Source organism: Strongylocentrotus purpuratus, unplaced genomic scaffold (assembly GCF_000002235.5).
Source record: "Strongylocentrotus purpuratus isolate Spur 01 unplaced genomic scaffold, Spur_5.0 spur5_scaffold_3, whole genome shotgun sequence".
Classification (NCBI taxonomy): Eukaryota; Metazoa; Echinodermata; class Echinoidea; order Camarodonta; family Strongylocentrotidae; genus Strongylocentrotus; species Strongylocentrotus purpuratus.
In genome coordinates, this window is record NW_022145609.1 from 39,251,390 (window position 1) to 39,265,556 (window position 14,167).

Consider the following 14,167-nt stretch of genomic DNA (forward strand, 5'->3'; position numbering starts at 1 on the left):
AAGGTTTTTTTAATGTTTAGGGCTAACAATCGGAGGGGCGATGGCTCAGTGGTAGGAAAGTGGTCTCAAGTTTGAAACCACGTTGATACGCTAGAATGCCCTTTGGTATTAAAGGCAATAATCCTCATTATCAAATCCCATTATCAGAGGCAACTTAAAGCCATCAGTCTTAGAAACTTATAATGCTTTCTTTAACAGCAGTCATGTAAAACAAGAAATTAACCAGAACCAACAAACATCATTATTGTATCGATGGTACGCAAACTAGAGTCTATAGAAAATGCAGGTTTTACCAACACCAAATCATATCCAATGTGATGAATATATGTACATGTATGAACACAGAACCCTAACAACGATGCACATAAAATATACCAATACTTGATTGTAAAGTACACCTTTTGAAAGATAGTTTTTGCCAAACGAACTTTAGTTGCAATAAAATATTGAATCTGAGTGCAAAGCAAAGACAAGTGGACAATGGACACATTAACACATCCATACTTGGTGTAGTCCCACAAATAGCCACAAACGATATAACAGGGGAAACTAAACAATACATGTATGCCGATGTACGCTTAACAGGTTGATTTCCGCATGTACACTGTGATGACACTTGTTGTATTGCATGATTTGATTCGCAGCTGGTGGGAATCTCCCTATTCTGTTCCCCTCCAGATTACACAATCATAAACAAAGAATGGCAAGATTATATTTTCCCATCTCTTTCCTCTCCCTGCCTCCCTCCCTCCCTATCCCCCTCCCTCCCTCTTCTCTCTCTAGCTCTCACTCTGTCAACACTTTATGCCTCTCTCTCTCTCTGATTCTACAGAATTTCCTATCCCTACTCCAGCAATAACAAAAACAAAGTATCTAAAGTAATACCCCCCCCCCCCCCCGGGCACAAATACAATGTCGTTTCTACCAATGCCCTTCTCCTTTCTCTATTTCTACCTCCCATCTCTCTACTATCTCTCCTTTCTTTTTTTCTTTTCTTTCCTATTTCCACTTCTCTCTCTTTTCTCTATCTCTATCCAAATCCCTCTATCTTGTTTATATATGTCCCTTTTTTATTTTCACCCTCTTGCCTTCTCTTTTCCCTATCCCTCTATATCTTCTCTCTTTCTATGTTTCGCTCTCTCCCTCTCTCTCTCCCTTCTATCTGTCACTCTCTTGAGTCTTGAGCATGCAAGCCCCTGGGGGAGACGGAGGCTTGCAGGAAAGAGAGGTCCAAGTGGAAATGTAGGAAATAGAGAACTTGGAAGTGGTGAATGACTGCAGGAAACCCAGGGCCCCTGGGGAAGCCGTGCCTGTTAACCCCTCCAGCGACTCAAACAAGATCTACGCGTGCTAGCTTCGGACAGGCTTGTCAAAGCGCAGAGAGGGTCGGTTAAGGTGCGATATTCTTGCCACACTTGTCATACACGTTGCAAGTCTGCTCCGTTCCTGCCAGCATGCATTGCAAAACATGTGTCAATCATACTGAATATTGCACAATGTACTGACAAAAACAAGAATTTGGGTTTCTGATGATTTTTCCAAACGTCTGTTTTTAAAAATTGCTTCTTCACTGTGCATGTACATGTACATGTAAGCCTTCATGATGTAAAACTACATTGTAGCTGATCAAAATATCTTTCCTTCAAATTAAACAGGCTTCTTAAAAAAACAAAAATCTTAAGGTTGCTTCTCACTGGATTAGGTCGATGAGACCTGCATTGTTCCTGTACGGTAAGCCTCTGTACAGGCCTACATGTACAGTTACATTGCAGGAAAGTACTGTATTGATCTACAATTAATACATGTAGCAACTGGACAGTGTAAATGCTTACTGTACAATGTATGTAAGGCAACTTGACATTGTATCAGCAGCCTTCTCAAAAGGATAATTGGCCTGGCTTCAATTCATTTTTAAATACTGAAGAAATGTACATACAGTATTCACATGTCTCATCGTCCTGACAACAACCAATGCAACTTGCAGAGGCATGTATCCTCAAGGCATGTGGTAAAAGTCTTAGCTTAAAAACATAACTAGATTCAATTTTGATCGCTTGACAACCCACCCAGCAACCTCAGGATCCTGTTCTATCCCAGGATGCTTTCCAAGAAGTAAACTTCTCTAACAGACTCTCAGGTCTTCAAAGTCCCTCTCTGGAATTCCCCACTAAACGCAGGTCGGTCGTCTCTCTCTCTCTCTCTCCCGACCGTCCAATCAAAAAGGTTTGCAACCCCCAACCTTGGCCTTCACGGCCCAATGGGAATCCAGGCCTTCAGGCGACCATGTGCATGACAACTTGCAACTAAATCGTCCATTTCCGAGTTTCTGAGTAGTGTCTACAGCTCGTGGGGCTGGCTCTCAACTGATACAATGTACATTACTGCAGTACCTCTCATAAAACACTTTTATTTTGTCATGACAAGATGGCTGAACATGTAATATCAAAAAGATTAAATTTACGTAATTTCACAGGATCAAATCAAAAGGAGCTTTATTTTTTAAGTATCATTTCACTCTACCTACACTGTATATTTTCACTGAAGAAAGTCTACATACGATTTATAACATTTCTATCTCTTCCTTTGCTTCAATCTGATTCTAGCTACCTACATGTACATACATTGTACTCCATCTCCAAAGCTTAATTTCAGGTCATCTACATGTAGCCCATTGTTTCAGCATTTACTTTCAGAAATATTCTTAAACTTCTAAGGGTATATTTAGAGATCAATATTCTGTTATCCCATATCTTCTCTCTGATTTCTGTTTTTTTTAAAGGTTAACAAACTTTCAAAGAGTTTGATGAACTTTATCTGCTCAAGATAAAAAAGTTTTTTGACCCTCACTTATCTCAATGCATTATTTGTTTATTTAATCAATTAGCATTTCAGTGATGAATCGTGAATGTGTAATTGGCTATTCATGTTGGACTATCTCAAGACGTATTGCAAGCTTACATACACTTCACAATGTCAAGTTAATATGATTAACAACCAATTCACAAACGACCTTGCATGCTGGATTTGATAATACTATTATTACAAATTATTTTTGTTTGCATCCATTGTATTTTAAGAGCTTTGGAATATCTTAAACAAACAGAAGTGTAGTAGGCCTATATTCTTGAGGAAGATGTGATAAGAAACGGTGTTAAATTTCTTTTAATTTGTTTGTTTGCAAACTCAGCATGTTTCTGTACATGGTTGGTTAGCCAGAGAAGGTGAAAAGCTTTACTTCTGTGGTATTAACAATTCTGAACATTCATATTCGGTTGCCAGTCTACATATTGCCTGTTCAATATTACATTCTGTAAAACTGCCATTCCCCTCTCTATTCATATACATGTAACATCAGAATGTTCACACACACTTGTTAATTCATTCCATTATCTACAACTATCCTGATTGATTGCACCATTCTTGGTCCTTCCCTCTCAGGGCGGAAGAGCCTTGTCTACGGTAAATGGAATATTCCATGACAAATGGGATTTTAAGTTGTAAATATTTCTTTCTTTTCATATATATTTCCCATTCAAAGGAGGATTTTTGAAAAGTAGGAAAAAAAAGAAAAAAAAATGTGAGGGGTAAGTAATTTAGCTCTGTACAAATCAACGTGGGCTCTGATCAAAATGGGAAAAATGCTCTAGTTACAGTATTGGATATCCCACTATGAGTACATAGCAAATCGAAAAAGCAGCTGAGCACTGCTAAAAAATAAATTTATACTACATGGAGTACCATGAGGTCCTTGCTTAAGTACTTACTTTCTATTGTAACGCCATATTCTTTTAAATTGTCATATTCATGTCATATTTGTAATGTGTCTTATGAAAGAAAGATAAATAAAACTTGAACTTGAACTTACCCGGTGACTGCATGATGAAGTTAGCAAGATACATGTCCAACTCCCTCACACTGATACCCATATGATGGGGCTGTACACATAATGTATGGTTCGTACAATTGGGCGACTTGACCAGCCTTTCCCCGTCCGTACTCTCCAGCGGAATCGCTTTAAAGAGTACCACCATGACCAAGTCCAGCCTCCAGACCTTATCGGCCTGCCTCAGACAATCGATCCTCCTCATCTTGCCCTTCTGGTCGGGGTTGCTCAGGATGCACATGGGCGGCTTCTTGCCCGTCACGCTCAGCACAAAGTTCTCACGGCACTCCGGACGGATGTCCTTTCGCAGCTTGGCGAGTAACCGCGACGCCCATTTCTGCTTGAGCTCCGGTTTGTCGTTCATGAGCTCCTCTTTGACCACCCTCTCCTCCATGGGGGTCATCCGTTTCTCATGTTTCTTGTAATGCCTCCGTTTCCTGGCCTGGAGGTTGAACCATATATACGAGAAGCCTTTGACGCGAGGCAGAACTGCCTCGATGAAGGGGTGATACTCGTCCTAGGTACCGATGAGAGAATTTAAAGAAGAAACAAGATTATAATGGTATTACAAAGAGAAGAATAACAAATGATCTTCTAGTGAAAAGTTGTGAAAAGTTTTGTAAAACAATATTTAACATCAATCGTAAAATAGGATACAAATGAACTACATGTACAATGTACTGTACATATACACTATGACTTCAGCTAATACAGGTACTGTACATTTATACATGAAAACTTAGAAATGACTTCAAAACTTGCTAAGTTCTGCGTTAATCGTGTATCAATGTTTTTTCCATCTTCCTTGTACACTGTATGGTGCAGCAAATGTGGTCACATGGAATCCGAATCTCATAATCAATACATGATATTTTCAATGAGAAATAGATCTACCATACAGTAATACAATGATATAGGAATTAGGACTGTCAGTGAAGTTGGATTCGGGGGAGAGTCTGAAATGAAAGTTTTATTTATGAGGAACTTCAACCTTAGTAGAAATTAGATTTTTTTTTACACGAAAAGAAATGGCAAAAAGTCAGAGAAATAGATGGGTAAAAATTGGCTAATCACACTTAAGAACCGGTATGTAAAGTATACAATATAGTAGCCCATGCTTTGTTTCTGCTTCCAATCCATTTACTTTGTAAGGAAGGTTGGACTTCCCCAGTTCCCATTTAATACATGTAAATATCAGACAATGGTTTTACCCGGTAATCCTTTTTGAACATGGATGCATGCACATAATTTCTAAACCTCTTTAGAAATGCATGGGGACTTTATCATGTGGTATGCTCTATCAAGAACAGAATATAATTATTACATGGTTCAGGAAATAGATTACATACATGTACACAAGATTTTTGGCCTCCTCCTTAAAGGTATAGACCAGTTCTGGCCATGCGATTGCATTGTGAAAGAAACATGGAATCGATCAGAAAAGTTTGATCATCTAGCATATAAGTATTGGTGTGTACTGAAAATCACTAAACAAATTGCTAATTTGATTATCAGTTTGTGACGTCATGTCCTCACTTTTTATCAATTGCTTTATATAGTTTAAAGGTAATACACAGTTTTGGGAAATTTTGAAAATTGGATGGATAGTGAATCTTTATAATTTTGGTATATTTGGATGCCCCTGTGGATGTATTATAAGCACTGAAAAAATTAACCCCTAAAACACTTCTGTTTTCGAGAAAAATTGAATATAAAAATTTACCGGTGCTCCCGGTAAATTTTGATAAATTTCAAATAGCGCCTACAGCCGTACAATGGTAGCTGCGACCATGAAAATCTCTGAATATTTGGTTGTGATATATAATTTCCAAACAAGAATAGCTAATCGGTCAATTTTAGTCAAGAAACATTGTTTCATAGCTAAATTAATATCTTGGCCTTGAGAGGGAGCTACACAACATAAAATAGTTTATTATTTATAATTTCATAACTTTAGACTCGATTTCAACCAGGACAACGATCAATGCATATTGTAGGAACGCATATGCTTCCAATATGTTAATTTGAACCAAATTCATGACCCAATACCAAAACTTTGTATTACCTTTAATCCCATTAATTTCCCTTTTTATCCCCCAAAACTTGATTCCCCCATACATGTACCTTTGTCCAGGTTATATGATTTCTATCATATTGCATGTATGACATTTCACAATTTAAAAATAAACTTTGAAGAGTTGTTACTATTTTCTGAATATTGTATTCATAATCATTGATTTGCATAGTTTATCAAAATTCACATTTTTCATGATTTAACTGGAAAAAAATACTCTAACTTGGATGCTGGTGTGAAGAAATAAGATTCTTAGGGAGAAAATAGGAAATTAATATAATCAATATAAAGAAGATAATTAGTGGATAGTGAGGGCATGATGTCACAGACTGATGAGTGAGTTCCCAATTTTTGCTTTTCATTGTTCCATTTTCTTATTAGCTACAGTATCTGATTTTGCTCAATTTTTTTTTGATTGGTTTGTCCGATTTTCCTGTTTCTATTAAAAGTAAGGTATTTTTGGAGTGGACTTCTCCTTTAAAACAGTACAGTAATTTACTATTGCTTTTCCTCCAATAGATCATTTTCTTCCATTCTCCTTGAAACATTGCGGTTTGAACAATAATAAAGTCATATCCTGGTTTCATAAGTGGTATGTCTTTAAAATTCTACCCTGCATAAAGTACATGGTATAACTTCTAATTCATGAATTAAACAAACAAAAAATCACCAAAGGCCTGCTGAATAAATTGTGGTTCATGAAAAACAACCATCATCAAAAGCACCCTGTACATTTTATGTAGCACACCTGTCAATCAATTCCAATACCGGTACATCATGAATCCCTGCATTTTTAATCATGTCAGCATCTTGGACAGATTTATACATTTTTTATGGTAAAATCTACATGAAAACACACACCATATGCACAGTATGTAATTTTATTGTTAAAAAACAATGTACCACAAAAACCCCACACATTTCCTTGAGTCAATAGCCTACACACTTTTACACAGTACATGTGTGTGTGTGTGTGTGTACAGTGTGGGCCAGCATGGCTCAAAAATTAGCACTTGCTCTGGTGCAATAGACCATTTTCGTAATTGTTTTTTTAATTTAATGCACCAATTGTATTTCAATAGTCAGAATGTGAATTGCACACAATATTTGTTGCTAGGTAGGGCAAGCTATAATGTTTGTTCTACACCTACATGTAGCAACAATATGAGTGAAATAATGAATAAGGTGAATGAAATAATTTTTAACCTGGCACTTAACAAAGATTTATGCATTAAACTTGATTACCGGTATATTATGAGAATGGTCTATAAACCAGTGCCTACACTGCAAAGTAATCTACCTACAAACATGCAACCTAACAGTCCTCCCCTTCTTTCCTGTACATGTGTATGGCAGGCAATAAAATCTATTTATAATCCATTGTTTCATGTATCTTATGTGCACTTCAATGTACTGCATGTGGCCACAAAAAGTTGAATTTGGCAATCTTCATAAATACATCAAAGGAATAATATAAATATACTGTAGGTTGCTTCCTTTTCTTTCAAACTCAGCTTTGATCTATAGCACTCTTTTGCTGGCAAGTGGCAACCCCCCCCCCCCCCCCCAAAAAAAAAAAATCTTTAAAAGAATTTTGAGAGCCCAGCAGTGAGTGAAAAAATAAGAGCGAGCGATTTAGCTCTGGAAAGCTCCAACAGAGCTCTGGTAAAACTATAATCTATACTTAAATATCACTGAGCAAAAATGGCACATACATGTACATATCCTGTCATCCTGAAGAATGTAAGCCTGTATGAGTGATACGTTTTATGAAATTTAAGCATCATTCCTCTACAATGTGACAGTGTATTTGGGAATGAATTTCATATTTTCATTTCTGAATTTTCCCCGCACGCAAGTCACTTGGGCCTTCTTGTGGTTCTGAAAGGGAGGCGTTCACAGAACAGTGTTTTACCCCTTATTGTTATTTTCCATGACTGTAACGTATTTAACATGAAACTTTTCATGAGCCGGCATGGTTGAGCAAAGTTCAAAGTACATGAAAGAAGCTTCTACTATAGTACCAAATTACCAAGGCCACTGAAAAATGCCCTCATTACATTGTAACCCGGAAACAAGCTAATAGTAAAACTTATTGCACATGAATGCTGATATGTATTCATGTTTCAAGCCTACTCCCGACATGTGTATTGTGAACTGCACATGTGAAATGTACAGCGTATAACTACCATGGTACGGATTCAGGTGATTAGCCAATTTTAATAGACCTTTTTTTTCTTCTCTCTTTCTCTTTTTTGTTGTTGAAAATATTTCGTTCACAAATTCAGTTCCTTTAAACAATTGAAGAGCTGCTGTTTGTGGAATGACACATATTCATAATTTTGCCTTTATTTGTCATTACAAACTACTAGTACAAGCCTACCCAGATATCTTTTTTTTTTCCTTACAGAAATATCACTTTTCAAATTTCAAATGACTCGGTTACAGTGTACATGTAAGAAGAACAGAAAATATTGCCAGGCTGAAATCTCACTAATCGTGTGAAGAAAAAAAAAATCAAGATTCTATGCATACTTTATGCAAAAAGAAGAAGCTTCTATAAATTAGTTCTAATTCTATATTTTTCTATACCAAGTGAAAAATCACATAAAAATGTGCAATGTGATTACCAGTGAGGGGCATTTGACAAGATAAGCCTGAATGCATTTTACTGTTCAAAAGACAATATCTACATTAAATAGCTACTCATTCAGCTAACTTACAGTTGTGACAAGCATTAGGATTATAAAACTTAATGATAATTGATAACCAGTGAATAAACATCCATCATTTTATAAATCTTTACTTAGATTACTAGAAAGTAAGTCAGCCAATGTGCTTGTAAGAGTCTAATACTCGTCTATTAATTATCAATTTTGTTGTGATCACATTTTTCAAGCTTGTACATGTAGCTTAGGTGAATAATCATTTATTTCAACAAGATTAATTCAGGACACAATAATCTATGACAATTCATGATCTCATGTGCCAATGAATAAAACTTTAATTAAACGGTAGGCAATAAAATAACTAGATCTAGATCTAAAATCTAATTTAAACAAAAATACATTTCTACATTTTCTAAATTAGACATCTTAACTTCTTGGCCCTCTATAATCTAGACCTAACTTAGTAGAAGTATCATTATCAGCAGCATGTTATGATAACTGATTTAATAATTTCTCTTCCAATACCAATTGAACTAACACAACACAAACACATCAATAATTTCTTTCCTATGTTTAATATTGCATCAGAGTCAAGAAATTGGAATATCACATGCATGCATACATGCATACAACGACTCTGTATACAAGCGCGGTATGCACAGACCGTACCGGGCCACGTTGCTTTTCAAACTCATTCACAACAATAACACAGCCATGTGTTTGACTTTCGGTAGACTATTTCACATTTCATTTCGCAAGGCAATATTGGGCTCCAATACATTTAGTCACTGTCATGAGCTGTAACATTCGATGTAGACCACAGTGATATACTACATTCTATGGATTAACAACTTATGGCAGTTTTCGTATTTATATTGCAAAGAGCGAAATGGAAATCAAATTCAGGTGTGCACAGATAGAGTCAATGCATTGTGAACGGAAGAAATAAAGTAAACAGTAGCACACGTACCACTGACATCTCTGGTCGTAAGTTCCATGTACTCATACCACAAAAATTGGAGCCAAATTTTTCTGGCAATATCCCGGGTTCCAGGATAGCTGGCTACGATCGAAGGGCTATGTAGTCTCCAAGCTAAAGTCCACGGGTGAAATCCATGTACGTTTTGGCGAGGTTCCACGCTATAACTGCTATGAAATTAGGTAAAACACGAAGAAGTGTTCATTACTTATGGCGTAGTAAGAAATTTCTGTATGTAACGTACACACAAACGTGCACGCGCTCTCGATCTCGTGCTGCAGCAACGCTTTGTTTTCATTCCTGCCTGACTTTTCTGTTGTAGACGTACGCAGCACGGAGAACGGCGTTCGTTCGTCGATCGTGTGTATACGTTCCGCTGTGTTGATATTTTTCTCATTTGCATATGAAAGCGAGCGACGTAACCATCGACCAATCACGGCTACCATAAGGGGGAGTGTCTCTCACTGAGAATTTTGATTGATGGATTGGTTCACAGATGCGTCAGGAAGCATACTTGGGAGAATTCAGGAATAAGATCTACTCTTTGACTTTCTTTCACAATTTCCTCAATCAATGTGCAAAGTCACTTCATACATGGAATCTGAATGTATTAATCTCAATCATGCTAAAATTAATTGAATCATAAATGCTTCCTTAGTCTGATATTAATATATTCAACACTGTTTACAAATACACTCTCCTCTTTCCACCCCTAGAACATTGACCTATGAGCGCGGGACTATGTAACTGTATTTGAATATAATCCTTTGGATAAAAATATAGAGAAAACTTCCCCAAATACATCTAAATTGCGACAGTGACTGGACGATTCGGATGTGGAAATAATGAATTGTATCTTTCGTAATGATGAAGATGAATTTTCGAATCAGGAATGCAGGGATATGACGTTGAACGTGTACCGTTACGGAGATGATGAAATGGAGAAACGACACAAGTATTACACACCAGGGGGTACTGTAGATCATGTGACTTGTTCGTTCGTAATCACGTGAGCACACAATACGGGGAATACTTGTGTCGTAGTTTTCTGTCAAAAATGTAGGTTCCCCTCCCCCTCCCCTCACTAGTCCTTCAAACAGGCTTGCAAATGAGAAAAGAATATCCCCTCTCCTCGATTTTTCTGCTTCCTTCTACTTATTACCCATCGAATCGTAATTTGAGACCGTTATATTTTGTATGCTATACCGGATTAACTTCATTTATGGATCTAACGGTCAATGGTAAATAACCGTGAAGGATTAAGGAAACAAAAAGGCGATTAAGTCGGCTGAGTATTACGCAACACAGCTGGTGGAGAGGATGTAGGCTATACGTTTCCTATAATAGAGGGTTCGACAAAAATCCATAAAACCAAGAACATACACAAGAAACTGCATCATACACTATTTATAGCCTACAAAACTAGGTAGATATTCAATATAAATGATGGTTCTGAAATTTATTTAAAAAAACACAATAGGAAAATGTATCCAGGAAAGTTTTAGGGCTAGCTCTAAACATTGTTATTCATGTTTAACTGTGAAAACGGTGCATTTAACAAATATTAATGTGATAGTATTATTCTTGGAACACATCTTCAAGAAGAAGAAAAAGAAGAAGAAGACAAATTGCCACTTTCAGTAGACAATGCATTTTCTACTCTTCATGATGACGTTTTCCTTCTTTCAAACAGTAATAGTATCCAATTATACAATACCTTGTGACCTTTGAGCGTACAAAAAGGTGTTAATTTTCTAATGTATGCTACATGTTATAAGGCAATTATGATTTACCTTTTCTATCACTGACATGATCTGATTTATTTTGGTGGTGACCTTTTATTGTCATTAAGATGAAACATTAATATTCATGATGGATTAGTGATACATAATTATGAGCGATAAAGACACAACTGACGGAAGGTCTGGATAATCGTTGAGACACGCATAATTTAGTTTTCTTTGTTTTAATACTCATCGCCCCTCTGTTCAGCTGAAAATGCCTAATGTCAATTATACACGGTTCTGTAAGGGTGGGGGGGGGGGGGGGGGGTGGTCTATGAACACTTTCAAATTCACGAGTATATTTGTGTGTATATTATGATCGTAGCAATTTTAGTTGGCCCCTCGATCCATCCCTAAAACAATTTTTTTTCACGAGTATAAATTATTAATTTTGTGCGTATAAAATAAATTATTACAATTTCTTAGTAATTTTAGTTGGCGCTTCAATCCATTCCTAATCATTTTTTTTTTTTAATTTATTTTACAAAGCCCAAGAAAATTAACTCACTTTCTCCCTCCTTATTTTTCGATGGGGGAGGGGGCGCATATCTGGCTACAATATTTTACATTGTAAGAACTGAATATGTAATTGTGTTTACTTCCTTTATATCACAATAGGCTTGTGAAATAATGACTATTATGATACTGATGATATAATATTGCTGATAAACACAGGAAGAACAAACAAACAAAAATTAACATAAGAATTTTTGTTTTCGGATGGCGAAAGTGTTAGTCGAAATCTTCCCTAGCAGAGAGAGTCGAATGCTGCTTTACAAGTTTTAATGAAGACAGTGCAGAAACGAAAAATCCAGCGATGGGTTCCTTCTCCCTCGTCGATACACCTAAACCTCTCCCCTCCTCTTTTTTCTTCTCTCTCTCTCCCTTGCTTTTTCCCCTTGGCTATCTATCTGTCTATCTATCTATCTGTCTATCTATCTGTCTGTCTATCTATCTATCTGTCTATCTATCTATCTGTCTATCTATCTATCTATCTATCAAATTAGGAATCTATATCTATCTATTATACCCTAATCTAAATTACTCTTTCTCCCTCATCACTGTATTTTCTCGATTTCTCTCTTTCTTTCATTCCACAATTCAGTCATTCAACCATTCTTTCTTTCTTTCTGTTTTTCTCTTCTAAATCTCTCTTTCTCTCTTTCTCTCTCTCTCTCTCTCTCTCTCTCTCCCGAAGAGGCCCCCTCCCGTAACGCCAGTGTGTGTCCTCCTCCCTCCGTGTGCAATCGCCATCAGCTCTGAGCTGAGGAGAAGAACTCGCTTGTCGTCACTTCCTCCTGTCAACTCCCGAATTCAGGGGGAACTTCCGACAGTAAGACCGTTACCATGGTAACGTCACTAGGGAGTCGCTGAGTGGGCAAGTGGTCGTCATCGCAATGCCATCAACAGAGCCGCCTCCTTTCTTAAACCCATCACACGATTTTTCAAAATTCTTCTTATCGCTGTAATAATGTCTTACATAACTTTATTGCTATAGAGATAATTCATTATTAGTTAGTTAGTTATAAGTGCAGATACTAATATAATTAAATCAACGTCTGTCATGGTGACGATAACTGGGGGAAAATAATCCAGAGAATCAAAACTAATTGCAGTGTCGTGTTTTTTATCCATCAAACTTCTTGGCAAATATCGATGGAGGTGCGCCTTCAACAGGTTGGAAAATCATGGTTCTGTACATGAAATTGTATATCATGTCATGGATACTTTTCGGCATGTGTGTTCAAATTTTGAAGAGAGTGAGAGAAAGAAGATGGAGGGAAGGAGGGAGAAAGAGAGAGAGAGAGAGAGAGATAGAGAGAGAGAGAGATGGGGTGGAAGAGAGAGAGAGAGAGAGAGAGAGAGAGAGAGAGAGAGAAAGAAAAAAGTAAGAAAGGAAATAGAGAGAAAAGGAGCTTGACGTTACACATTAATATTTCATTGTGCAAAATGAATAGAAATTCACAGCCACAGTATATAGGGATCTCTTCGTTATAGTTTAGAAGGGATTAAAATCCCCTCTAAAGGAGTGTTTTGATTATTTCTTTTTTTCTTCAAGAAAGCGATACATTATAAAGGCACATACCCATATACCGTATAAGGCGAGTATCTTTAGGGCATAATCATTACGAAATCGTTTTCGTCTTCCTGTTTATACGTGCTTTCCTCTCTGTACGTGCTTTCCCAAAAGCACAATCTGACATTCTTTACTTTCCTTCAAATCTGCTAAATCATCGGTAAAAAGATGCAATTGTGTGATGTTGTTCTCACAGAAAATAATATGGTTTAACATACCTAGTTCAATCATATACACAAAGTACGCAATGATGGTGTGTACCATATTTTTTTTTTTTAAAGAATAATGTCTTCGCTTGATTTGAAGTTTAATCTACCATATTTTATTTTAATTTACATGCCTTTGCTAGAATGTGTTTCTCTTTAATTATGTATAAGTCTTAATGTCAAATTGTATCATATTTACTTTGTATATATTGCATTTATTTGATTTTTTTAGGATGTAAATTCCATTAAATTTAACCTTTGAGTTGCCATGTGGTTTTTAATAAATACTTTTCAAAATCAAATCAAATCAAATCATATTTGTGTTTAGAAATACTCACAGTCCTAATACAATCATGCGCAGTATCGGGACATCCAGGGGCGTACGCAGGGGGGTGTTTTGGGGGTTCAAACCCCCCCTTTGGTATTTTAATGTATGTAAACCCCCCTAAAAAAACCTAAAACCCCCCCCCCCCCCTTTGGCTTTTTTTTTATTAT

At 36.7% G+C, this 14,167-nt stretch overlaps 1 protein-coding gene across 4 annotated transcripts in view; it reads right to left on the reverse strand.

The window, feature by feature from the left end:
• Nucleotides 1-9,920, reverse strand: part of LOC105437035 (nuclear factor 1 A-type-like) — a 50,749-nt gene extending 40,829 nt beyond the window's left edge. For 2 of the 4 annotated variants that reach the window (XM_030996054.1, XM_030996056.1), the window contains exons 1-2: nt 9,597-9,918; nt 3,866-4,400 (exon numbers count right to left, since the gene is read on the reverse strand). In XM_030996054.1, coding sequence (XP_030851914.1) covers nt 3,866-4,400; nt 9,597-9,632 — 571 coding nt within the window. In that variant the 5' untranslated portion in view covers nt 9,633-9,918. Of the gene's footprint in view, nt 1-3,865; nt 4,401-9,596 lie in introns of all 4 variants that reach the window. The other 2 variants (XM_030996055.1, XM_030996053.1) reach the window with 2 other exon arrangements.
• Nucleotides 9,921-14,167: the final 4,247 nt, after the last annotated feature.